Source organism: Thalassophryne amazonica, chromosome 4 (genome assembly GCF_902500255.1).
Source record: "Thalassophryne amazonica chromosome 4, fThaAma1.1, whole genome shotgun sequence".
Taxonomy (NCBI): domain Eukaryota; kingdom Metazoa; phylum Chordata; class Actinopteri; order Batrachoidiformes; family Batrachoididae; genus Thalassophryne; species Thalassophryne amazonica.
Window position 1 is genome coordinate 111,143,583 of NC_047106.1, and position 27,574 is coordinate 111,171,156.

The 27,574-nt window shown below is 41.7% G+C and overlaps 1 protein-coding gene across 1 annotated transcript in view; it reads left to right on the forward strand.

Moving 5' to 3' along the window:
• The window catches only part of LOC117508624 (T-lymphoma invasion and metastasis-inducing protein 1-like), a 135,369-nt gene that overhangs the window by 12,216 nt on the left and 95,579 nt on the right, over positions 1 to 27,574 (forward strand). Inside the window, 8 exon segments of the mRNA XM_034168422.1 lie at positions 903 to 1,088; positions 12,792 to 12,938; positions 13,020 to 13,094; positions 13,447 to 13,617; positions 18,569 to 18,673; positions 22,431 to 22,512; positions 22,805 to 22,891; positions 25,664 to 25,876. Of these exon segments, the coding sequence (XP_034024313.1) occupies positions 903 to 1,088; positions 12,792 to 12,938; positions 13,020 to 13,094; positions 13,447 to 13,617; positions 18,569 to 18,673; positions 22,431 to 22,512; positions 22,805 to 22,891; positions 25,664 to 25,876 (1,066 nt within the window).

The following is a 27,574-nucleotide window of genomic DNA, read 5'->3' on the forward strand; positions in this document are numbered from 1 at the left end:
AAAGGTAAATTGCCACAAGTAGCAGAGTGAAATACCTTGAATGTTTAAAAATACTAATGCAGTTTCTTCATGTAAAGATAAGGTTATGGCTGGGAATAGACCCTACTATGAATGAATAGATGTACTGGAAAAACATACCTCTTTGACAGTAAGGCTCCAAGTATTATTTTCTGAACACATTTAAGGATGTGCTATTTGTTTAATTAAGGTGTCATATAAGTAAGTACTGCGTGAGAGGATGTTGGATCGTGTAGAGGAGAGGGATAGGGTAATGGGTGTTAATTACTTGCTACAGACTCCTGATGTTACACACATGGTCATGGTAACCAGATCATTTGGAGCTTGTTTGCAGGTAGCACACTGGCATTTTCTCAATTAATTGCAAAGCTCATATCATCTTTAATTGTTGTGTTTACTGGTGAGGGAGATCAAATGGGTTTTGTTCTCTTAGATAGGTGGTGCCCAGTTGGAGCACGCTGTTTGGCAGTGTCAGGTTTCACATTGTGCACAGTTGAATGGAAATAGGCCTGCTCCTTACAAAGCTGAAATGCTCCCGGCGTCTATCTTCCAGTGGAATGTGCAGCATTCTTTCTTTCTCATCTCTTGGAGACTTGGCAGAAGCACAGAGACATCTACCATGGCACAGGCTGCCCCTTCCAAGCACTGCAGTAGGAACATGACTGGGAGAGGATGTTCCCATGAATGCCCCACTAAACATTAAACTATTAGTTTGGTAACACAGAGGAGATGCTCCATTTTAGCCCAAAGTTATCAAAAAAAAAGTCTCTGTTACACAGTTGCAGCCATTAATATGGTAGTATCAACTTTAGCTCCCAGCCATGTTTGCTGTTGCATTTTTAATATGTATGATTAACTGTTTGTGTCTGTGTCACTGTGCCCAGATCTTCTTGTGGGAGCAGAACTTGGAGCAGTTTCACATGGATCTATTCCGCTTCAGATGCTACCTGGCCAGTCTGCAGGGGGGAGAGCTGCCCAACCCAAAGCGACTCCTGGCATTTGCCTCGCGCCCCAACTAAGTTAGCCATGGGCCGACTTGTATATTCTCTGTTTCTTCCTTCCATGCACTGGTAAAGACCCTCTTTGTTTCATATGTCGAATTTCTCTTACTCTGTTTCTATGAGAATTTGCAGTTATACGTAGTTGACATCAAACTGGACATCATATATACTTCTTATTTATAATGTCATCCATGGTGTGTGATTTCCAGTCAGTGAATATTTATATATGTATCTTAAGCCAGTCTCCACTGCTGATTGTTGCTACTGATTGTCTACCAGCATGACTTAAAAATATTAAATACATCTAAGCCCCAGTTGGACCATGTCCATAGTATGCAACCAGTGCTCATAGCAGCTTTGTAGATTGTTGCAGTCAGTCTCGCAAATATTAAACGTGTTCCAAATTATTGTCAGGCTGTGACTCATCGTCATCCACAAAAGTGAACAACCAGATTGTAATCTGGCCAGAAAGGGGCTAAAATGCCTTTTTTTGACAAATATCTTTATTAACTTTTTCAATTAGTACAAAAAAACCTACAGAAACAACACATGCAGTAAAATAAAAAGCCACATCCATTAATACTCTAAAGCACACAATATTCCAAACTGGAAAATAAACTGTAAGTGACATGGTTTAATTGTTTAGCAGATGGTTATCATGAAGAAAACATTAAAAAAGGAGGGGGGGGTGGGTGGGGGTGGGAGAGAAGCAGCAGACAAGCATGTAATGTGTATGCACAGAAACAGCAGGCTACAGGGCTACGGTAAAATCATCACCTTCCGAAATTCCATAAATGATCCCCAAATCTTCACAAGAGTCTTATATTTCCCCTACTCTGCAATAGCCCCTCAACCCAACTTTGCATACTTGGTCTATGAACTGATTTCCATGACAGTGCAATTTTATATTTGGCTTAAATGTGTCTTTTGCTTTAATTTTACAGATCTTTGGTTTTTATTTCGTTACTACTTCTTGAAATAAATTGTTTCTGCTTGAATGTGGTTTGGGCTGTGCAGTCACTTTGAGGCCAGGTTAAAGTTACAGGCAAAAATTAAAATATAATTCAGGTTGTTTTGTGTTTCAGGGCAGAACCATTTCATTGACCTCAGCGGGTAGTGATTGTGCCCAGTGGTGTGCAGTAATTATGCACGGGGGAACGTGGAAGATTATTGTGCTGTTGGATGTGTGGCAGCACCGTGCCAAGGCACACGGCACTGCTCATTGCTCCTGACAAAAGCATGGCTGAGGTTTGCACATAGGCTGTATGGAGTGTGTCTTACATGCGGTATTGGCCTGCACACACCATGCATTTATTTTATTTGTACAGATGTCGTTATTATTTTATCAGTGCCTCTTGTAATAAATGATGCCCGCTTGAATGTGAATTGGGTAGGTCATTTATTTTGATGTTGTCAGGCTACAATACACTAAAATAAAAACAAAATGCAGATTGTGTTTTTTCTTAAATGAGTGCAGCCGTGAGTGTGTGCACTGTACAAAGACTCAGTGTTCGCTGACCTCTTTAATCTCTTCTGGAAATATTATATAAATTTGTTGTATATGTTTTGTTAATTGTTTATTCCGTGCGTTGTGTGAATGGCATGAGGTCTGCTATCTTTGATCACCTTGTTTCTTATTCGGAATTGGGATGTCAATTTGAACCAAACATCAGGAATGGGAGTGGAAATAGTTTTTTAGCTGAGCATATCATTGCATGTTATCTGTCTCAGGATGATATTGTCGTAAAACAGACCAATTTGACCTGCTTCTTGTGTGTTGAAATTTGTAAATCTGTCTCAGAACTATTAATACTAGAAAAATTGTGCTCCTCCATCTGATGTGATTTTTGTTGTTTTGGGCTTATTTTCTCTTTATTTAATTATTTATTTATTTTCATGATTTAAGAAGGAAACTCAACCTTAAAATGCAGTATGTCAGAACAACTTTAAAAAGTATGTGTTAAAATATCAGGGGTAAAATCAGGGAATAACTTAACAGATCATTAAAAAAGTAAAATCATCAACCACTTTAAAAAAAAAAAGTATAAAAAAAAACAAATATTAAATGAATATAAGATAAGAACAACAGGTTAATCCAGGATGGTAATGAAGCCAGAAATATTATGATGTTATGTTTCAGCTTTTTGTGACTTTTTTTTTTACATACGAGGTCTGTCAATAAAGTATAGGTCCTTTTATTTTTTTCAAAAACTATATGGATTTCATTCATATGTTTTTACGATTCAGACATGCTTGAACCCTCCTGCGCATGCATGAGTTTTTCCACGCCTGTCGGTGACGTCATTCGCCTGTGAGCACTCCTTGTGGGAGGAGTCGTCCAGCCCCTCGTCGGAATTCCTTTGTCTGAGAAGTTGCTGAGAGACTGGCGCTTTGTTTGATCAAAATTTTTTCTAAACCTGTGAGACACATCGAAGTGGACACGGTTCGAAAAATTAAGCTGGTTTTCAGTGAAAATTTTAACGGCTGATGAGAGATTTTGAGGTGATACTGTCGCTTTAAAAGGACTTCCCACGGTGCGAGACGTCGCTCAGCGCTCTCAGCCGCCGTCGTCAGCCTGTTCAAGCTGAAACCCTCCACATTTCAGGCTCTATTGATCCAGGACGTCGTGAGAGAACAGAGAAGTTTCAGAAGAAGTCGGTTTCAGCATTTTAATCCGATATTCCACTGTTAAAGGAGATTTGTTTAATGAAAGACGTGCGGACGGGGTCCGCGCGTCGGCTCGCAGCCGCCGCGACGCTCCGCCACAGGAAAAACACCTCTGTTGAAGCCTTAAGGACAAGTTGGAACATGTCCTGCTGTTAAACAATTTCTCATATACTCACTCCACTGAAAGCCATCAAAAGCCGCCTGGATTTTACAAATGGTTATCACACGGAGGGTGTTTTTCCTGTGCCGCCGCACCGCGTCGGCTGCGTCCCGACGCGCGGACCCTCCGCACGTCTTTCATTAAACAAATCTCCTTTAACAGTGGAATATCCGGATAAAATGCTGAAACCGACTTCTTCTGAAACTTCTCTGTTCTCTCACGACGTCCTGGATCAATAGAGCCTGAAATGTGGAGGTTTCAGCTTGAACAGGCTGACGACGGCAGCTGAGAGCGCTGAGCGACGTCTCGCACCGTGGGAAGTCCTTAAAGCGACAGTATCACCTCAAAATCTCTCATCAGCCGTTAAAATTTTCGCTGAAAACCAGCTTAATTTTTCGAACCGTGTCCACTTCGATGTGTCTCACAGGTTTAGAAAAAATTTGATCAAACAACGCGCCAGTCTCTCAGCAACTTCTCAGACAAAGGAATTCCGACGAGGGCTGGACGACTCCTCCCACAAGGAGTGCTCACAGGCGAATGACGTCACCAACAGGCGTGGAAAAAACTCACGCATGCGCACGAGGGTTCAAGCATGTCTGACGTAAAAAACATATGAATGAATCCATATAGTTTTTGAAAAAAATAAAAGGACGTATACTTTATTGACAGCCCTCGTATTCATCATTTTTTTCCTTTTTGTGTATGTGTGCGTGGAGGTTGCGGGAGGGGGGTAAATCTACTATTATGAAGAAGATAGTGTTGTGTTATAGGAAAACTGTGAGGTCTGTACGGGGAAAATACTAAACCAAGGTCTTGACAGTACAAAAAAAAAGACAGGTCTGATATTCCGGTACAGACAGAATAATTTGTTTATAATATGGATGTTCGGAGCTGTGTTTTCATTTTGTTGGTTTTCATTTTGCATGTCCATTTTGAGCTTGTTGCTGTTAATCCCTCCAGTTCCACTCGTCAGTGTAATGAAATTCGCTCATAATTTCTTTGTTCACTTTTTGTTTTGTTTTGTTTTTGTTTTGCGCCGCGAAAATTATAAATCGCAAATCTGATATGCAATCCTGACTGACTGTCATGGTGATATTTTCCCATATCAGACCGGAAATCAGCCAATCAGAGCACGCGTATTGTCGTAGCTGTCTAGTAAAAGTTATACTTCTGCCTACTCCTTTCAAACATGGCAATGTGAGGATGTGGATGTTGTAAGCGTAGTCAACTTTGCTGATGACAGAACATGTTTGAAATGAATGAATAAATAAATTTGCAGCAGCAGACTGAACATCACTGCATCAAAAATCATTTGTTTGATTACCCACAATTTTTAAATTTAATTAAATTAATTAATGTGGTTATTTATTATATATGTGTTTCTCTATGTTATACAGAGGCAGAAAGTTTAAAACATCAAGGATTTACTGTGACCTCTGTTTATTGAATTTTCCAGAAGTCAAAGTGCAACATATTGGAGAAGATTTTATTTAGTCCATTATTAATAAAATTTTATTATTTTATTGTTGATGATCTTGAATGATTAAAAGCCCATGCAATTTCTCTGTATGTGGTTGTGATACTGTTCTCTCTGAGCACTTTTGATCTAGTTACAGTATAATGTGAAAAAAGCCAAAAAGGCCATTTTGTTTTAGTCTGCAATGGAATGTATGGTTTTATTCATCAAATTGTCTTTGTTGCTTGACAGTCACATTTCCTCTGTAGTACCCAAGTGAGGTAGCAACATACACAACTCAGGAGCAAGTGTCAGTATTCTCTCTTTGAGTGTGTACCCTCTGCTGATCCACGTTACCTATGAACAAAACAAAAACCTTTTTTTATAACTTGTATTTGTTGTCGCTGGAATTTTGAGACAAAACTTAAAATGATTTTTCCTTTTTTTGAGCAACCTTGTTGAGCAGCCAATTTTTATAATGCTGCTAGCACAAATCATTGGCATGCAGGTCTTGGTCCTGAATGAAGATGGCACTATTGAGCAGGACTTTGCATTTTGAGACAGGTTGTTGTTTTGAGCAAGTTTCATGATTGGACACATTTTATGTATCTTATGGCATTTATTACTCATACTGCACTTGTTCCCACTCAGTTCACTGTCTTCTCAAATGCAATGATCCTCTCTCAAATGCAGTATTCTTCAGTGTGAGTTTTTGTGGCATTATTAACTGAGCAACTCCACCAATATTTGAAACCTTTGCAGAAATATAACATTTAGCACAATGTATAACTTTCAAAAATGCTCACTTGGATCACTCCTGTGATCCAGTAAGTGAAACACAATGGGCCCTATCTTGACCATCTACAGCACACAGTTCAAAGTGCATAACACATAGTGCAAGTGCCTCATTCCACTTTGTTATATACACAAACAGAATATCTGAGTACAGAGGTAAGGGTCCAAAAGGAAGATTTAGTCACTTAAATATGGATGTGTTTTGGGGCATAACAAGAAATAAACCAATCGTATTAATTTTCTAAATGCTCTTATCCCAGTTAATGGTCACAGAGGGCTGGAGTCTATGCCAGCAGTCACTGGGTGAGAGGTAGGGCACACCCTGCACAGGCCGCCAGTTCATCACAGGGTTAGCACACGAAGACAAACGTATTCACACTCACCTCTATAGTCAAAATAGGGTCACCAGTTCACCTAAACGCCATACTTTTATTAATTTTAGAAATATATAAAACACAAAACAATCAGACATTCCCTGAAACATCTGGCAGCATAAATAAATATGAACAACAAATATAGACTGTTATGTACAGTTAGTGTCTTGTGTATAAGTTTGCCCTCGTCAGTAGACATCTTCCAATATGTTTTGGCGTCCAAACACAAGTGTAGCCCGACGAGCATAATGTGCCTTACAAAGTTCTATTCATCTCACAACATAGACCATTCATGGTCTTCAAACCCCCAATACTTCATCTTAGTCAGCATGTTTAATAAGTCCTAAACCATCCAACAGATTTGCTGAACTCTGAAGTTTTCTTCCTCGCTGTATCTGTGAGTTTTTCTAAAGCAAGATATGAAATCAGATTTTTTTAGCCAGAGGCTCAAGCAGGGGCAGCCAACATTTTTCCAGCAGATGGCGATCAAGCGCCTGGTCTGCAGTCAGCATAGATCAATAATTTTTCTTTTTGTGCTGAAAAATAAACAGCCATCTAGATATAGACTTAATAAACATAATGTGAAGTTTAGCAGTACCGTTGATTTGGCCATTTGGGAGACTTATCGAGTCGCCGATGCCCAAAACCTTTGAATTTTCTCACAACTCCATCAGTGATGGAATAATTTTCCTTGGTGTTTTTGCACTTGGAACACAAGCTTGAAATATTGGGGTCAGATTTACTTAATTTTTGTATAATACGATATACAGTACAGTACACTTCACTGACCATTGTATCGCAGTAATCTCAAAGGAATATAAATGGTTGAGTTTGTACTTTTGAGCAAATTATTTTCCGTTCTGTCTCTGAGATGTCCTCCTGTTGGTCTGTTATCCAGCTATGTTGTTTGCTTTCAGAATTATCTGTAAAAATGAGAAATTCCATGTTTATTAAAACAGTTTTGTGTGGCTAATACTTCCAGTGTGGAAAATGTGGGTTGCCATAATAAATTCTTTGGAAAGAGAAAATAAAACTGACGTCAGACAGCAGAACCAGTATGTGAAACAGTTTATTCCTTCTGAGCTTCAGTGGAGTGTTTTTTAGGTTCCAAACAAATCCCTCTGCCTCTGATGGAGATTCAAATATGTTTGTACTTTCATTGTCCAGTAAAGTTTTGCTGGAAAGATGATTTTTTTTTTTTTTTTTTTAGCAGATGTTGAAGGCTCTCAGCTGTTTTCTTACGGCATCAAAACATCTCCTCAGCTTGTGTAACTCCGATGATACCCCTGGAAACATTACTTTTCCTTTAGCTGTTGCTGCTCGCATTGCATGGAACTTATCTTAAAAGTTCAGAAATTTAAAAATAAGCATTCTTTGTGTTGAGGCTTGGTTGTTCCAAGGCCGGGCAACCTGTGTGCCCAGCTAAACTATGATATGCAGTGCTGTAAAATAGTGGCTGGCAGTACCTCAAGGAAGCTCATGCCATCTTATTTTTCTGTTTTTGGGCAGGTTGGTCAGTCTTATGTTAGATATTTGCAAGCGGTTTTCCATCTCATCAAGCTTGTTTGACAACAAGCTCACTTATTTCACCAACCTCTCTGTTTATGCTTTCTCCTCATCAATATCGTCCTCTGCATTGCTAAGGCGTGCCTCTGCTTCATCTATGTGCCTGGAAAAGTCATGTATTTCCATCTTAACTTCTTGAATTCCAGTCCGTCACAGGGCCACATACAGATAGACAAACACAATCACTTTGGAAGTGGGAAGAAGCCGGTGCACCCGGACGGAACTCATGCAAACATGTGGACAACATGAAACTCCACACAGAAAGGGCCATTTTGTGAACCCGTGACATTTTTGCCGTGAGACAATAGTGCTAATCACTAAGCCGACACTATTGGGGAGATTTCCCTTTCCACTGTCACCAGTGTGCTGACTTGTGGGGCGGGTAAGATATTGGTCTTTCTTGTTTACAGGGCTTTGAGGTGAATTATGTTATGACTAGCATGCTGACTAATTATGTGATGTAAAGCCTGATTTGTGCTTCTTCATCTCCGCAGCTCGAGAGAGGGTTCGCAGCGATGCAGAGGCCTCTGTGTCACTTTGAGCCCCTCTCCGTGGCCTAATGCGCGCCTCCCCAAAAAATTCAAACTAGGTCAAAAGAATGGAGACCACAAGGGCCGTGATTGGTCACTTTTCCGGTTTCACTCCTTCCTCTTCCATCAGATTTAAAAGGTTTTGCAGTGCGCATGCTGATTACATTTCAATCATGGATCAAATGGAGGAACCTCTGGCAGAAAAGTCCGCTAATATGACCAAATTCACAACACAGTCGAAAAACTACAAAAATGCTCAAATTACCCACAATTAATGGAAGGAAATGTTGGTTTGGAGGTTGATGTGTATATAAAGAAGTGGAAGTCGTTGAGGGACAAATTAGTAAAATAAATAAATAAAATAAAATAAAATAAAAAACCAACCAGGAGCACTGGCGTTGTAGGCGGAAAGAAAGTCTTTGCCTTGTTCTTCACATTGCTGACCCCCCCCCCCCCCCCCCCCCCCCCACTCACACACACACACACACACACACACACACACACACTATTCCTGCAGTAAATTGCATTATGGCACCCACCTATGCACAGGAGAACTTCGAAGGGGTCATGCACATGTGGACGTCATTGTGTGGCCACGGAGTTACAGAGTTGTTGAAGCATAAATGTCAATTCAGCTTCAATTTATTTTCATTTACATAGCGCCTAATCACAACAAGGCTGCCTCAGGCTTAAATGCTACTATTGACCATAACTATTAAAAGGAGAACGCAAACTAACATCATGTTAAAGCCTCTTTATACACACAGTATCTTTTATTACATTGTCTTTTACATAATGGATGTCAGCAGCACTTTGTCAGGCAATTGTTTAATTAACCTTTTCTTTCCTCAGCTTGGAATCCCTTTCTCTTTTATCCTGCAGGAGCTCTTCTTTTTCTTCACCTGTTTTTCAATGATATGATGTACCATTTTCCTCCTTTTATCGCTAAGCATACTTTGGTTTTCCTATTAATGTACAGTAAATAGCAGCCAAACACTGCACTTGACTTTGGTCAAGGGTTTTGTCTATCAACGGTACAGTTGCTTTCTGTTGCCTCATAATAGCAGTGCGCAAACACTGCACCTCCACACATCTGATTTTTAAGACCAACATGTACTATAGTCACACAGATGACCGCAGTTGCACTTGCTACTGACAGTGAGAACTGTGTTGGATGATTCTCCTGCAGCTCTGTGTGCTGGTTTGTTCCAGGGATAAGATAGGGCCTGTAAAGTCAAACAGTGTTCATCTAAAATTATTCCTATTTTGCATCCTGGTCCCTTAGGTCACCTATTTGGCAGTTGCAGTCCATTTATTTACCATTGCGTTGGTGAGATTATGTCCTCATTGCAGAAAAACCAGCAGTGCTGGAAAAAGTACCGTTTGATTTGTAGATATGTTTTATCAGTTCACTGGGGTCCTTTTTTCCCTCACCTCCAACGCAGCACTGCAGGGTAGGTGGGTGTTTGAGCAGCTCAATAACCGTGTGGGATGTCTGACAAGAGACACTTTCTATTAGCTCTGTCCTCTACTTTATTTTTTTCCACCACTCACTGGTTGCTAATTTGCTCATCTCCCCCTCCATGAATACTTATATCATCACTGTCAGAAAGAGATGCAGTTGATGGAACAAAAAAAGTGAAAATTGAAAGTGCTCAGGTTAAACTGAAGAGGAGAAAGCACTTCATGGTCACACTGTTTTAATGCCTATTTCAGTGTCAAAGCCCTTTTGCTCTTACTTCTCCAGAACAGCCGAAAAAAATGCCAGGTTGGATAAAAATCAGCATGTGCTACTTACTTGTTTAAAATAGGCATGACAAACTTTTTTCCCCGCCTCCAATTTAATGCACTAAAAGTGTACACCGTGAGAACATAAGTAAGGTATTAGGGCCCAAAAATTGTAATTATCTCACAGCAAGACACTTTGTTGAAATGTCTAAATGCATTTGTCTCTCAATAGTCTGGGCCATAGCGTAGACATGTATGCACGTCATTTAGGAGAGGATAACTCAACTGTTCTAGACTATTATGACCCCAGTGAACAACATGGGATATTGCCAAAATCTTTATCCAGGACTAACATCCTGAAAATGTGCTATTTCAAATACAGCTGTATTTTCTAAACTGCAGCACCTACAGATCTTCCAAGGTACTCAATATGTTTAGAATGAATAAAACTGCAACCACTGTATGAGCATAATTTTTATTTTCATTTAGATAGCGCCAAATTACAACAGAGTTGCCTCAGTGCGCTTCATACAAGTAAGGTCTAACCTTACCAACCCCCAGAGCAAGCACACAGGCTCGAGCGGTAAGGAAAAGCTCCCTCTGCTTGGGCCATGCTACCGACACAATTTACAAAACAAATACACAGGAAATTTTGCCGGTCCAGAAGTGGATACCACTCCCATCTCTGGATGGAGCCACACCTCAAATAGAAACAAAAAACAGAATCAGGCAAATACATTATAATTTGTCAGCATTAAGCAACAAGAAAAACAGAAGAAATACTGAGGTTATTGCCGGCCACTAGCCCTAAACTTCACTAAAAGTTCAGGCTGTGGCCTACTCCGTTTCCTAAAAAAAAAAAAAAAAAAGAAGGAATTTAAAAGGATATAAAGCATAGTAAAACTAACACATAATATCTCTAATGTGGAGGTCAAAGGACAACATAGGATCAAAAATTACCCCAAGGTTCCTCACTTTGTCATTGTGATGTATGACACATGAGCGTTAGCTGGTCAAATTGATGTCGATATCTCACTGGACCAAGAACCATCATTTCAGTCTTATCATTAATTAATTAATCATTAATTAATCTAGCTTTTCACTGATGCAAGGCAATCTTCTAAGGATTTTATGTGGATGAGATTACCAGCAGTTATCAGCATGTATAACTGAGTATCATCAGAATAGCAATGAAAGGTAATCCCAAAACACTGCAGTATGTCCCCAAGGGGTTCTATATAAAGGGAGAAAAGCAGGGGGCCTAAGACAGACCCCTGTGGAACCCCAAATTTCATGTCACTAAGGTTAGAGGTAGTGTTACTGTACAGAACACAGTGACGACGACTGGTCAGGTATGACATCAAACATGCAAGGGCATTTCTAGTAATCACAAGATTATTCTCCAGTTTATTCAGTAGAATATGATGATCCATGGTATCAAATGCAGCACTAAGCTCTAACAGCACCAGAACCGTAGTGGTGTCTGAATCCATTGCAAGCAGAAGATCATTCACCACTTTAGTGAGAGCTGTGTAATGATATTTTCTAAAAGCAGACTGCAGTGGCTCAGAAACATTATTCTCAGTAAGGTGGTCCACAGTCTGCTGTGAAACCACCTTTTCCAGAATTTTTGAGCAAAATAATAGATTTGATATCGACCTGTAGTTTTTCAATACACTAGGGTCAAGATTAGATTTCTTAAGTAATGGTTTAATCACTGCAGATTGGAAACATTTAGGAACAGAAGTTTTGCTTTATATTTTTCACTTTAAATCAATATTCCATTGATAGCAGTATGACTGAAAATAAAATTTTATTATATTTGGCAAATGTTCATTTTCTTTTGATGTACGGTCGTAAGTTGACCCACTTATTTCAGCCATTTTCTCTTAAAATATCAAAATAGAAATTTTGCACTTTTCTATGGCAGCATATGGCTCATATGTCCCACATACACAGTCATTGACATTCAACTCCTCTCATACATTTTTAGGAGAAATTTTGTGAAACGTCATACAAGTCCTTGTTGTTGGTTCGTAATACTCATATTATCATATCATTTAAGTTGGGCTCCGTTTACCAGAGTTATGGACCTTGATTAATAAAGCTAGACTCTGTCAGTTTCATGAGTGGGTGCATTCTGAAATCAACTCCACTCACATTTTTAGGAGGAATTTCATGTAACTTGGTACAAGTCCTTGTTGTACAACTAGGGTAAGACTGACACATTTTGGCAGCGTTATGAGCGTTATCACAGTGTTATCACTGCCAGTTTTGAGTCGTGCCTGCATTCTGAAATCAAGTGCTCACATTTTTAAGCCAAATTTCATGAAAACTGGTACAAGTCCTTGAAATGTTATCAGAATGTAGCAAGCTACCAAAGCAGCATTTGCCAGTGGGTGATATTGTGCTCTCAGATCATTCTTGTTTAAAACAATGTTTTGGCTGATTTCTGTGCGAACATGGTTGGACTCTTTTTCAATGGTGTTGCTGCAGGTGGCAGCACGCACAGAGATGGGAGTGAGACGTCGCACACAGGCCATGTCCCGCTCTTGCAGCAAGCGCAAGAGCAGGTTCTCATCACTCTGGGGTCTGGACACTACCTCAAAGAAAAAGACAAAAGCCCATCCCAGCATCAATCAGGTCTGTGAGCAGCTACTGCTAAAGAAAGACTTCCTTATTTTCCATCATGGATTTACAAACACATTTCATCGTTCCCTGCAGGTTTTTGCTGATGGTGAAGAGACAGTGAAAAAGCCCACAGATGGTCTGTATGCTGATTCTGCCAAGGAACACACAGTAAGAAGGAATTATTTTCTGTTTACATGTCTACAACAGTGTAGGTAATACATGAGCAACCTGATTGACTAAAACTTTTGCAAACACTGACATCAATGGAATATGAGTCTTGCAAATCCTGAGCAAGCTTGACTGAAAGGCCTAGACGTTACAGCCACAGTGGATACTTGAGAACATTAGGTCTCCGTTTGTCTGAGATTCTTCTTCTGAACATTTGCACTGTAGTGAGTGACGCTCCTGGTTTACTGATGGTTGCTATTTACGAGAGTGACTGTACAGTGAGAAACCTACTTCACATAGAAATTAGTTCTGAGACACTGGAATAAACCTTACAATGTCTCTGTACTCAAAGAAAAGTGAGGATGGAGCCATGAAAAGCCTTCCGCGACCGTCTACAGCAAGTGACATCTGGGTTCCGGACCACCTTACGCCTTCTTGGGTGTGTTTGCCAAATGATCAGCCAATACTAACAACCATCCAGCCAGGGGAGTCTGCACTGTGCGTCCTGGAAACCATCTGCAAGGTAGCAACACTCAGCCTCAAATGACCTGACCTGACTCATGGTTCACATTTCACTCCAGTAGTGTTTGTATCACAAAGACGTGAAGACATAAGGGATATGCAAAGGACTGCATCTGGTCTGTCAGGAGGTCATTTCATTCTAAAAGCCTGTTTTACATTTGCATTGTTCCCTTTGTAGGAAAAAAGTCATAGCATTAAATTATAAGCCCTAAATGTCATTAAATTTAGTCAACCATACCTCAAGGGAAAACACATGGTCATATGCTACTTTTGAATAAATAAATATCCTGTGAATAACCTGTTTTTCAGTTATAGATAAGATAAAGGGCTTTCTCATGAAATTATAATACACAGAAGATGTTATTCTGACACAAAGCGTTGAATACACAATAAAAGTGACAACTGTGTGGTAGTAAGTAAAATACTGTTAAATAAAATTTGTACATCACATATTACTACTAATGATTTAGCACAGAGGCAGTGTGTGTGTGTGTGTGTGTGTGTTTCTGCACTCTGAGCTCATATTCATGGATTCTTTGTGGCTCTAATATGCTGTTGTAGATGGCTAAAATATTAAGACGTTTGTCAATGTTCAAACATTTATTGACCTTGCTGTCGGCCTGCCACTATAAGAAATATATAACATATGATGTAACATATTGCTTCAGAAAACATTAAAAAATGAAAACATCCTAAATCAGTGATACATATTTCAAGAGGGTCGTCTGGGCTAATGGTCCCCAGTACCTAAAGCAATGGGCCATTTTTGCCGTATGATGGGTCCTTCTCAGACATTAATGGCCTATGCAAAGCAGAAAAATTAAAATAAATAATTAAAGATTTTGTCTTTTTTATATGTTGTAAAACCCACAGCTTCAGCCCATTTAAGCTAAATATGATGCAGATTTCATTTTGCATCATATTGTGTTATATTTCATATCACTTGATGTTATGTGTCCATAACATCTTTAATATTAGATGGACATAACATTTGGTACTGTGTTCAAAACTTACATACAGTAGTTTTAGTCTAGTGAGGCAGAGAGTTGAGCTCTGTCAGACACTAGAGCACCATGTGACAGAGTCTAAATGTATCTTTTTTAATGACATTATTTCTCTCATTTTAATTTGATGAAGTTACTGTGTGTACAACTTGTTTACCCTTACCAAAAAGTAGTACATACAAGTATGTTTCAAGTATACTTCCAGTTTACTTTTTATATACTTATCAGTACTATTTTTTGGTAAGGGTAGTATGTATGTTTTTCCCGTTTTTTTTCCCATGTTCTTTGGACTGACATCATGCCAGAGCGCCTTCAATATTTTGTCAACATTTCTTGATTTTTGCACAAATAACCGCATCTCATAAAACATCACTGCATATAGATTTAAAATAATCATGGGCAGGATCACTACTTGGTGGACATCCCATCTGTGAAATCTAGCTAATTCATATAAAACGTCAACTTTTGTAATTAGTTGGTTGAGTTGCTTGTCTCGCTTGCATGCAGTGGACTGATCTCTTTTGGGAACAGTGATTCGGGTATGATGGATTGGGGCGGCGGTGGAGTTATTGGATTGGTGGTGTTCTTTCACTTTTAGGTTCATATTTCTGAAGAAAAGGTAAGATATCTAGCTCTGCATTCAAGGATACATTTGGGAGCTTTTTGATGCATTATTTAAAAAATCAACACATCAGTCACACTGAAACATTCCTCGGCTGCTCACTTGTTTTCACTCGATGTTGCCACAGCAGATCCAATATAGGTCTGCATGTTGATTTGGCACAAGTTTTATGCTGAATGCCCTTCCTGACGCAATTCCACATTACATGGAGAAATGTGGCAGGGGTGGAGTTTGACCTGGGAACCTTCTGCACTGAAACCAAGTGCACTAACCACTTGGCCACCCCCTGCCACATGAATCATTGCTAAATAAATAAAACAAATAAATAAAGACTCTCAGGCTTTAAAACTTGCAGTTTGGGAAATATAGGTTTTGGGGGAGTCCGAGTGGACCATGTTCTCCACCTCCATTGTTGATGCGGCTGCTCGTAGCTGTGGTCGCAAGGTCTCTGGTGCCTGTCGCGGTGGCAATCCCCGAACCCAGTGGTGGACACCGGAAGTAAGGGATGCCGTCAAGCTGAAGAAGGAGTCCTACTTATCTTTGTTAGTAGGTGGGACCCCAGAGGCAGCTGACAGGTACCGTCAGGCCAAGCGTGCTGCAGCCCGTGCGGTCGCAGAGGCAAAAACTCGGGTCTGGGAGGAGTTCGGGGAGGCTATGGAGGAGGACTATCGGTTGGCCTCGAAGAGATTCTGGCAAACCGTCCGACGCCTCAGGAGGCGGAAGCAGCTCTCCACCAGCACTGTTTACGGTGCGGGTGGGGAGCTGTTGACCCTGACTGGGGATGTTGTCGGGCGGTGGAAGGAGTACTTTGAGGATCTCCTCAATCCCACCGTCACGTCTTCCGAAGAAGAAGCAGAGACTGGGGACTCAGAGGCGGACTCATCCATTACCCAGGCGGAAGTCACCGAGGTGGTTAGAAAGCTCCTCGGTGGCAAGGCTCCTGGGGTGGATGAAATCCGTCCTGAGTACCTTAAGTCTCTGAATGTTGTGGGGCTGTCTTGGCTGACACGCCTCTGCAGCATCACGTGGCGATCGGGGACAGTGCCTCTGGATTGGCAGACCGGGGTGGTGGTCCCTCTGTTTAAGAAGGGGGACCGGAGGGTGTGTTCCAACTATAGGGGGATCACACTCCTCAGCTTCCCCGGTAAGGTCTATTCCAGAGTACTGGAGAGGAGAATTCGACCGATGGCCGAACCTCGGATTCAGGAGGAGCAGTGTGGTTTTCATCCTGGTCGCGGCACACTGGACCAGCTCCATCTACTCCATCTAATCACTCTACACACTCCATCGGGTGCTCGAGGGTTTATGGGAGTTCGCCCAACCAGTCCACATGTGTTTTGTGGATCTGGAGAAGGCGTTCGACCATGTCCGTCGGGGCACCCTGTGGGGAGTGCTCCGGGGTACGGGGTCCTTTGCTAAGGGCTATCCGGTCACTGTACGACCGCAGCAGGAGCTTGGTTCGCATTGCCGGTTGTAAGTCAAACCTGTTTCCAGTGCACGTTGGCCTCCGCCAGGGCTGCCCTTTGTCACCGGTTCTGTTCATTATTTTTATGGACAGAATTTCTAGGCACAGCCAGGGTGTAGAGGGGGTCTGGTTTGGGAACCACAGAATCTCGTCTCTGCTGTTTGCAGACGATGTGGTTCTGTTGGCTTCGTCAAATCAGGACCTTCAGCGTACACTGGGGTGGTTTGCAGCCGAGTGTGAAGCGTCCAGGATGAAGATCAGCACCTCCAAATCCGAGGCCATGGTTCTCGACCGGAAAAAGGTGCTTTGCCCTCTTCAGGTCGGTGGAGTGTCCTTGCCTCAAGTGGAGGAGTTTAAGTATCTCGGGGTCTTGTTCACGAGTGAGGGACGGATGGAGCGTGAGATCGATAGATGGATCGGTGTAGCATCTGCAGTGATGCAGTCGCTGTATCGGACCGTCGTGGTGAAGAGAGAGCTGAGTAGGGGGGCAAAGCTCTCGATTTACCGATCGATCTACGTTCCGATCCTCACCTATGGTCATGAGATTTGGCTCATGACCGAAAGAACGAGATCGCGGGTACAAGCGGCCGAGATGAGTTTCCTCCGCAGGGTGGCTGGGCGCTCCCTTAGAGATAGGGTGAGGAGCTCGGTCACCTGGGAGGAGCTCGGAGTCGAGCCGCTGCTCCTCCACGTCGAAAGGAGTCAGTTGAGATGGCTTGGGCATCTTTTCCGGATGCCCCCTGGACGCCTCGCTGGAGAGGTGTTCCGGGCACGTCCCACTGGGAGGAGGCCCCGGGGAATACCCAGGACACGCTGGAGGGACTACATCTCTCGGCTGGCTTGGGAACGCCTTGGGGTTCCCCCGGAGGAGCTGGGGGAGGTGTGTGTGGATCGGGAGGTCTTGGTGGCTTTGCTTGAGCTGCTGCCCCCGTGACCCGACTCCACATAAAGCGGAAGAAAATGGATGGATGGATGGAAGGTTTTGGGGGAGGGCGGTTTGTTTTGATTGTTTGTTTTGTTTTGTCTTTTGGCACTTTGTCCTGCCTATCAAATGTTTGCAGCATTCTTTAATCACTTTGCCATCACTTTGGCTATAAAGTTAGTACCACTATTTGTTAGTGTGCATTGGTTTGCATGGTCATGTTTATATTTTGCATTGCCGGGCAAACTGTTGGGTGGGGGGTGGGGCTCTCTACTTCTGTCAGGAGAAGGGCTCTTAACTCCTGTCTGTGGTTTTTGTTCCTAGTTGGATAAACTGGATGGGATGGTTAGGATTAGATGCATTTCAGGTTGGTTGTATTGCCATTTTGCATTGCCATTGTTTTGGAACAATGTCGGCATACCAGTCCATTCATGTTACTGAGTTCTGATCACTCACTCTACTTAAATCCAAGATGTTCCCACACCAGAGATTTGAATTTGGCTTTGGAATCAATTCCATTTGCAGTATTCTTACAAATTCTCTGGATGGAATAATGCAGTTGGTTACCTTCAACTAGCTTGCTCGCTTTTACATGCTGTCCACTCTGAGCGTGTCCCACACAGAAAGCAGGATGAGCGGATTGATGCCAGCTTCTGCAAAGAGCAGGAAATGGGGGGACAGAATCATTGTGGCTCGCTGAAATGTTGGTTGACATATGTAAACAAACTCTCAAATAAAGGCCAGTATATTCAGGCCAGCAAAATTACAGTGTTCATCTTTCCAGCTCTAGTAAGTCAGTATAGTAATTATCACATCAGGCCTACCTAGCTATGTATCCACCCTGACAAACACATTATTTAACAAGCCAGTCATTATTTTAATGGCCACAAATGAATTTGGTGAAAAGTTGCCTATTCATTTTTTTCCTCATTCTTACAGGCTCACCAGCTTGACCCCACCAAACACTACCTGCGGCTCAAATTCCTCATCGACAGCCAAGTGCAGTTCTACATTCCCAAACCAGAGGAGGACGTGTGTGACTTGGTATGATTAACAGACTTCACTGAGGTCAAAAAGCACTTGCCAAGAAGACAAAGTTTTGTCACTAGTAGTAACAGAATGATGTAGAGCAGTGGTTTTCAAACTGTGAGGCGCGCTCCCCCTGGGCGGTGCCAGAGTTCTTTGGCTGGCATCATGAACCAGTTCTTTTCGAGAATCATTAAGAAATGATTTGATCAACCGACATCAATAGCCTTTTTGCTTAACGAGCCGCTTATTGGTCCTTCAGGGCTGCCGTTGTTTTTGAGGGTGTTTTATCAGGAAAATGATCATTTCTTTACGTTGATTGCAGACCCTGCAGCGGGTCTGTAACCAACCGATTCTGTAACAGTGCTGCTTTAGCTCCTTTCACATTGGCGTATTCGTAGAGCTGCTCATTGCAGCGTATCGTCTACACTGAGTTGAGCAGCTCTACGCCTACTTTTAGCAGCTCTACGTCGAGTTTTTGCTCCGTACGCAGCAGTATGTAGTAGTACAACCAAAAACTGAGTGTGTCAGCTGGAGAACATGAGAACATGATCACACAGCCCACAGCACCTGTGTGTTCAGAACAGGGAATCGAACCTCAACTCAGAAATGCTGAAACACAACAGAAACAGCAGGTCGCTCTCTCTCTCTCTCTCTCTCTCTCTCTCTCTCTCTCTCTCTCTCTCTCTCTCTCTCTCTCTCTCTTTCTTTCTTTCTTTCTTTCTTTCTTTCTGCCCCCCCCCGGGTGTGTGTCTGATCAGACCTGTGACTTTAAAATAAAAGCGCACTCACTACATGTCGGTGCACTCATCAAATGCCCTGATCGATCAGGTCTGATCAGACCTGTGCCTTTAAAATAAAAGCGCATGCTGATCAAATCAGCAGACCTGATCGGAGCAGCCGGAGCTTTAAAAGTTTAATGAGTCACAGCGTTTCATTCAGGACAGCCTTTACCACAGCCAGACTCAGCAGCATCTGGACACAATGAAAGTGATCCACCAAGACAAAAATAAATAAATAAAATAATAATAATAATAATAATGTTAAATGACTCTGTTTTTGAGCCGCACCACACCTGCAGTAGAGAACAGAGCACACTTCCACAGAGGCAGAAAATAGCACTGAACTGGTTTAATAGCGGCATGGTACACGGGACTGTGTGCATACATTAAAACGTGAACACACGCAGCTGCAAGTATGAAACGAACACTGAAAAAGGCTGAGTACGTGCATATTTCTGGCGTATTTAAATGAAACACAACGCCGCAATGAGCAGCTCTACGAATACGCCAATGTGAAAGGGGCTTAAGAAGCTTGAAACAACAAAGCAATGCTCTAATCCACTGCTTATTTGGTTCATTGCTTCACTGCTTTTCAGAAGCGACAAGTCCGCTTCTTAACCCCTCTCAAAGCCATTTAAAATGTCAATCGTGAGTCACTTTTGTGCTGATTAAAGTCACTAACTGGGACTCTTGTCTTGGTGCAGGTAAGAAACGAGAATCATCCTCCGTTCCGTTCGCACAGCTCCAAACGCTGCGCCACTCTCTGCCGAGACAGAGTCCAGTCAGAATTAATAACTTCAAACCGAATCACCGTTTTAATCAAATGACACCTCTTTCCAAATGTTGTAACACAGAGAACAGATTAAAATGTTTTTTTTCCTCCCAAAATGAGACGTCCTGCGTCAAGGAAAGAGCTCAAGGAAATGCTTTTGAGGAAAAACTAGAGATTTTGTTTATTTCTATTTATGTCCAGAGATCAAGAATCCAGTGAGGAATTTCATATTTATTTAAGACTCAATAAAATGTTATTGACATAGAAAACCTGTGAAGCCTGCTTTTAGTACACAGAATCCATAATGGCATCAATATCGATAAAATCTTATCAATACCCATCCCTTATTATTTATGTTAAGATGTGTTAGTTATGCCAAAGATGTTTAAAACCACAGAGATGTTTAAATGTTTAAAAGACTGTTTAAAATATGACAAAAGATAAAAATAGAAGAATAGAAAGTTCTTTAAAAACATGTTTAATATGTTTACAAAGGCTGGTAAATGCATAGACAGTTCCTTACAAATGCACAAATACTTTTAAAATGTGTTTAAGTTGTGTAAAAGTAAAAAGAAACACACAAAGATATTGAAATTGTGTGTATGTGTGTTGGTGGGGGTGGGGAGGGGCACAACTATTCATTTGTTCTCTGAGGGGGAGCTCATTCTCCCACACTTTGAAAACCCCTGATGTAGAAAATTGCAGGCTATTTGTTGTGTGTTATTAATACATTTATTTGTTTCTCCTTGGATTTTATGGAACATGTGCCAAACCTTTACACATCTGTAGTGAATTCTACATTTATACATTGTGTCTGTCACACAATGATGGATTGAGAAAGTGCACCTGTAATGTGTATGAAATTTTGATATTCATTTGTGTCTGTTTTTGTCCTGTCCTTTTCCCATTTGTTAAATACGTTCTTTGTCAGCTGATGCATGGTGAGTCTGTAAGAAAGTTTTGTGCATGCTCTAAACTTTGAGCAGACGTATCCCCACACAGCAACATGCAGCATGGCTGTTCATTTAGCCAAGGTCAGACTTAACTGAAGAAAAAGACAGCATGGTTGTCGGTGTGTTGTAGCTGGTCATCAGAGCACACCCAGTGGATTTTCTTGGCGAGAAGGTGCCGCAGAGAAAGAATGTTGTTTGCTGCCTTTGCTGTTGCAGTTGCACTAAATGCCTGTGTCGCAGACCAAACGGACCCCTAAAAATTGGTCCGCCCTGCCTTCACTGCACATGCTTAATTTGGGACCACAACAGCATGTTTGAGTCTGAGTCTCTACACCTAAGGCGATCAAATGGAATAATGTGGTTATTAACCAAAAGATGACAAAGTAAAACCTCTGAAATCATTCTGAAGTCGGTATTAAACAAAACTGCGGCCATTTTAAACAGAAAATGAGGTGATAATCGGTGAGTCATTACTGATGTTCTGAAATGACGTAGGCGCAGCAGCACGTTTGAGTCTTACGTGCAGCTGTGGAGCTCTGCTTGCTTCCCCCATCTTTTATTATGAAATAATGCTGAATTTATGTGGAAATGATTGTTGTACAAAAGCTTCAGATGATATCTGTTGCTGAGGTAGATGATGACTGGAGTGCGGTTTTAAGCGGAAACAAGGTGATAATCAGCGAATCGCTGGTGATGCTAAGAAATGACACTGATGCTGAGCTCCAAAAGGACCGATTTTTAGAGGGGACCAATTTTTAGGGGGGACCGTTCAGTTGGTGACACCGGCAATGTCGAGAGGTTGCTGTCAGCGCACGAATGTAGTGAGGACGTATGACATCATGATCCCCAAGCTTCTTGGATTCTAGCCACATTTTTGTTCAGACCTCAATGAATCTCTGCCAAATCCGGCTCCCCCCAGTGTGCATATATGTCTTGAAACTGGGAAAATCATTCTACTGAATGCAACACTTTGTGTTACCAGCGGAAAGGTGACATCATCTGTCCATCAGAGCACTAAATCCACCAGAGACCGACTGGTTAAGCAATGTTTGCCACACAAATTGTTTCATTCCATGACTAATCACTTTACTCAATCCGTCATAGTGTGACAACACTTTTATGGAGTCAAACACATCAGAGTCTCCTGCATGAAGATTCATCTGGAGCTGATTACTATTTGAATAGAAAGAAATAACACTTAGTAATCCACCCAACACACTGTGAATGAAGCATTACTGGGTTGATTTAAATTCTTTTCTTCTTCACAGCTTTACAGAGAAATTGAGCTCTGCCCCAAAATAACCAAATTAATCCAGTTTGACAGAGATGAATCATGCATGATTGGTTACGGTAAGATCTGTCTGAATTATATCCAAAATAACATTTTTGTTTTCTGTTATGACACTGCAATGAGTCATTTGGGTCAGTGGTGTCAAAACTGGCGGTGTTTTTTTTTTTTTTCCTTTTTCACCCTTTTTTTTAGGATAATGCTCACTCTTCTTTGACCTCTAAGCCGTCCTGCATTTTTATACACATGCAGCACATTCCCATATGTGCTACACAAATGTCTGTATTTTATGTAAGAGCCCGCTTCTGCTCCCTTTCACTTCTCGGTTCTATGCCTCTCCATTTCCTCCTCCAGGTTTCTCCATTTCTGTGGTAGAAGAGGACCAAATACAGCAGCTCTTCATCACTGATGTGAAAGCGGGTGGATTAGCTTTTGCTAAAGGTTCATTACCATTCATTTCACTTAAATGAACTCTCTTGAATCTGTGTGCTGTGAGCCGATGGGTTGAGAATTGAGACTGTGTTTGCCAAAAATGGGACAATTTTCTTGAATTATGCTTTCTGTGAGCTTAAAAGCAATGATTCCACTGCTCAAACAGCCAATTGTTTAGTCATAATAGCCAGTGATGAAAATATCCATCTCTTCAACCTACATTTTGGACAGTAAAGATAATGATGTGCAGGTATTAAAGTTGTCCGTCGCTACGATGAATTTCGGTCAAATGGGTAGCACAGTCTCTTTTAACCCATATATGAGCCATATGACATATTTTCTCTGCTTCTGGAGACAGAAACACAGCACTTTCTCTGCGTTTTTGGGCAAATTACACGCAAACAAAGTGAAAATGCAAAGAAAAAGTGATGATGTGGTGGAAAGTGCATGTGTTGCAGTTTGTTTATGACCCAGAGCTCAAACGTGTCGAGGCGGTTGTGCAGGCAAAACGGAGCTACTCTGGTTAGCTGTGTAGGCTAACACTTACTGACACGACCTCTCACATTTGCCTCACCTTCCCTTCTCCACTGGGAACTGAAAAAAAACCCTGCACTTTTTGCAACTGCTTTGGTGATTGCAGCCGAAAACAAAACAGTACACCATTTTCCCGTGTGAAGTTATGCTGTGTCTATTTTGCACAACGGGAGCGGCTGTCCCCATGATTTCACGCAGGGTTCAAATGAGTCTGTGCTGCCCTATTGGGCTGCCAAAAGGCAGGGTTCGTACTGACGAAAAATCAAGGTTGGATGCAAGATATAAAATTTACCGCATTCAAAACTTGATTTTTAGAATAATGTCTGTTTTTTTTTTTCTTCTCCCTCTCTCTCCTGGCAGTGAGTCCCTGTCTGTCTATTCCTTTATGTCCGTTTGCACTCTAGAGGAGGGGGAACGGGGTGGTGTGTTTGAGTGTCTCACAGCGCGGTGACAACTGGCACAGCAAGCAAAGAGCAGTTTTGCAAACATATTTTAAAACTTTTTACTTTCGAAGTCTGCTCTGAGTGTCTTTGCTGTGGTTAAACTAAAAACACAGCTGCAAGACCTGCAACACATAACAAACACAAGTGTTTTTTGTCCTTGTTGTTTTTACACACCTAAAATCTCATTCTGAGGATGGCATGATGTAAATGCGCTCATAAAACCTTCTTACTTTTCAATCAGGTTGTGCTTTCCACATAAGTGCAAACATTCTTGATTGTTCCTGCTCAAAGACTGCAAACTAGGGGCAAATCCAGATGGAAAGAGGGTGTTGTGGGAGGGATCTGCCCTCCACAGCATCCTTTTTCCTCAAAAATTTTTTTTTATTTTGCTTTAATCCCTGGATGTGTATAAAACTGTCAAAGAAATTTTGAAAGCTATTTCCTGAACATGGTCAAACGGTTGAGCATGTTCAGCGTGGTACTGACATAAACAAAGAATAAAATAAAAAATTAAAAAATGCCAATGCACATTGAGCCAGTCGATAAACATAAAAATTTTGGATTCGGAGAAGTTCAAGATTTTTCAGGTGTATCTGTTGTTGTCAAAATGTGGGGCATAAGTACGAGGTCTGTGAGAAAAGTAACGGACCTTTTTATTTTTTTCAAAAACTATATGGATTTGATTCATATGTTTTTGCGTCAGTCAAGCTAGAACCTTCGTGCGCATGCGTGAGTTTTTCCACGCCTGTCGGTTGCATCATTCGCCTGTGGGCAGGCTTTGAGTGAGCACTGCTCCACCCCTCTCGTCGTTGTTTCATTGCGAGGAAATGGCGGAATGATTTGGGCTTTTTTTCCATCAGAATTTTTTCAGAAACTGTTAGAGACAGGCAGCTGGAAACATGCCTATCTCGGCTTTCAATGCTTACCAGCCCAGTGAGTATAAGAGAAATTGTGGAGAGCTGGGCATGTCCCAACTTGTCCCCTGGCACTCCGAAACGGAGGTGTTCCTTTGTCTCGCTGGATCAGCGAATCGGTCCTGACGCGCGAAGCCTCCGTGCGGCTTTCCATGACAAAATCTCTTGTTAAAAGTGAAATCTGCCGGAAAATGGCTGATGTCCAGCTCTTGTGATAACCAGAGAAATTGCTCACGACGGTCCCAGCTCCACACAGCCATCCGTTTAGAAATGATGTGGTGTTTTCTGCCTCTTGATGGCGGCTCTGAGCGCGGCACGCCGTGTGCCATTGTGGGGCGTCCTTAAAGCTTAAAACAGTCCTTATTCTCTGTAAAGCCCATAAAATTTTCACCGAAAGCCAGATAAATTTTTCAAATGGTTTCCAGCTGCTTGTCTCTAACAGTTTCTGAAAAAATTCTGATGGAAAAAAAGCCCAAATCATTCCGCCATTTCCTGACAATGAAAATCCGATGAGGGGGCTGGACCACTCCTCCCACAAGGCGTGCTCACAGGCGAATGACGCAACCGACAGGCATGGAAAAACTCACGCATGCGCACGAAAGTTCAAGCTTGGCTGACGTAAAACCATATGAATCAAATCCATATAGTTTTTGAAAAAATAAAAAGGTCCGTTACTTTTCTCACAGACCTCGTAGATCATAAATCTACTGGTAACGAGTCTCTAAAATTGGATTTTACCATTAGCTTTGTTTCACATCTGCCATCTTGTGTCAGTTGGCTGTTTGATGATTACTTAATTACACCTAAACATGGCATTGTTATTGTCTCATGTATTGGAAAGTGACAGAAGATAAAAGTAATCAGAGGAGATGGTTTTTGTTGTTCTGCAGGTCTGAATGCAGGGGATGAAATACTGCAGCTGAATGGAAAGGACTCTCACAGTCTCAACTTCTCTGACATGAAGTTGGCATTTTCTCAAGCTTCACTGGCATTAACTGTTAACACGCTGCCTCCAGTGGACCGTCGTCAACTGTGCTACCTGCCACCACGCCGTTCAGACGTTGAGCAAGACCTCTACACTGACATCTTCTCTCAGAGTCAAGGTGAGACATGCTGTCACATACCACCTTCAACTTTTATATGGATGACAGTTACATTTAAAGGGTACTATGCGACAGTTAAATACCTTGATTTTACATTTTCTGAGTAATTGTAATCACTAAATGACCTTTAGGGTGAATGGGCTCTCTCCCCCAACAACAAGAATCTCATAGCCAAAAACCAGCCTTGCAGCTTTAGGGACATTGACCTGATGTCCTTTGAATGAGTCTCGGGTCTCGCGAGAAACAAGAACTGCTTTATAGGACTCCAACACATACACACCCCCTATTGAGGCATCAGGACAGGGCCAGTGAAAAAGCAAAAAAAAAAAAGACAGGTGTACACGGGGTCCAAGCCCCGTACGCGTACTGCCTCCTGAGCCCCCACAAGGATCATGTGACTCATAGCAATGCAGCTGCAAGACGTGGGCCTGACCCACAGAGTCATAGGGCGATGGCACTGTCATACCAACTTTGCCTTCAAGAGGACTAAATTGAAATAAGTCATCCATACTTTTCCAGTATGTACACTGAATATCAGCCTTTGCTCCCACCATGTGCATGAAGTGTTGTGTATCAAGTGTAACTATACTGTAACACAGTCTGTCAGTCTCTATTTATCAATATTCAAAATCTAATTTACCTTCATATCTGTTCAGTCAAGTAAAAGTAAGTCCCTTCGGCTGCTCCTTGTTTGCACTTGGGGTCACCACAGCAAATCAAAGGTGGATCTGCATGTTGAATTGGCACAGGTTTTACGCCGGATGCCCTTCCTGACGCAACTCCACATTACATAGAGAAATGTGGCAGGGGTGGGATTTGAACCCAGAACCTTCTGAACTGAAACCAAGCGCATTAACCACTTGGCCACCACCCCTATCTTTTCAATCACGTGTTCTACCAAATTGCAACAACACTGATAGAAATATTCTCTTTACGGTACACATAAAGGTCAGAGGTGATTTGATTTGGCAATGGATGGAGTTGAATATTTTTTAAATATGACAATCACAATATCGGTCACTTAAAGTCCCCACTGGGACTGGGAACAGTGGCGCTTTGCAACCACAATCCCCAGCCCTCACTGGACTTGGACCCCTAAAAAATAAAAATCAATATGACAACAATAGGGTTCCCAGCCATGCTGAGATTAGGAACAGTGGTGGTGGTGGTGGTGGTGGGGGGAGCAAAACAAAAACAGGAAAAACTGTGAAAAACTGACCAGAGTTGCATAGTTTCTCTTTAAACTTATATTTAATTTTCTCACCAGCCTTTAATTCCCAACCCAGATTTAAATTTAGACTGTAAAAAGAAGACCATATGCAGGGTTCTAGCTAGGATAAAATTTTAGCGTAGTGGTAATGTTGAGGGAGCGAAGCGACTTGGGGGTGCAGAAGGGGGGCAGCTTTTGAAAATTTAAGCTAAAAATTGGCCATTCTAGGGGTACCCAAAGGGGAAAAGCCAGGTACGACAGCCCAAGTCCCTTCATCATGTCTCAGAAGGCTGGGGAAGTTTGTTGAGTGGGCAATCTCATTCTGGGTTTGCCAGTACATGGCCCTCAGTGAGACAGTTGGAGTCATTTTTAAGTCAAGACTTAAAACCTATTTTTATTGTCTTCTTATGAGTAGTTTTTATTTTATGTTTTATTTTTTTACTTCTGTTTTTAATTAGGCATTTAAATTTTATTTATTTATTTATTTA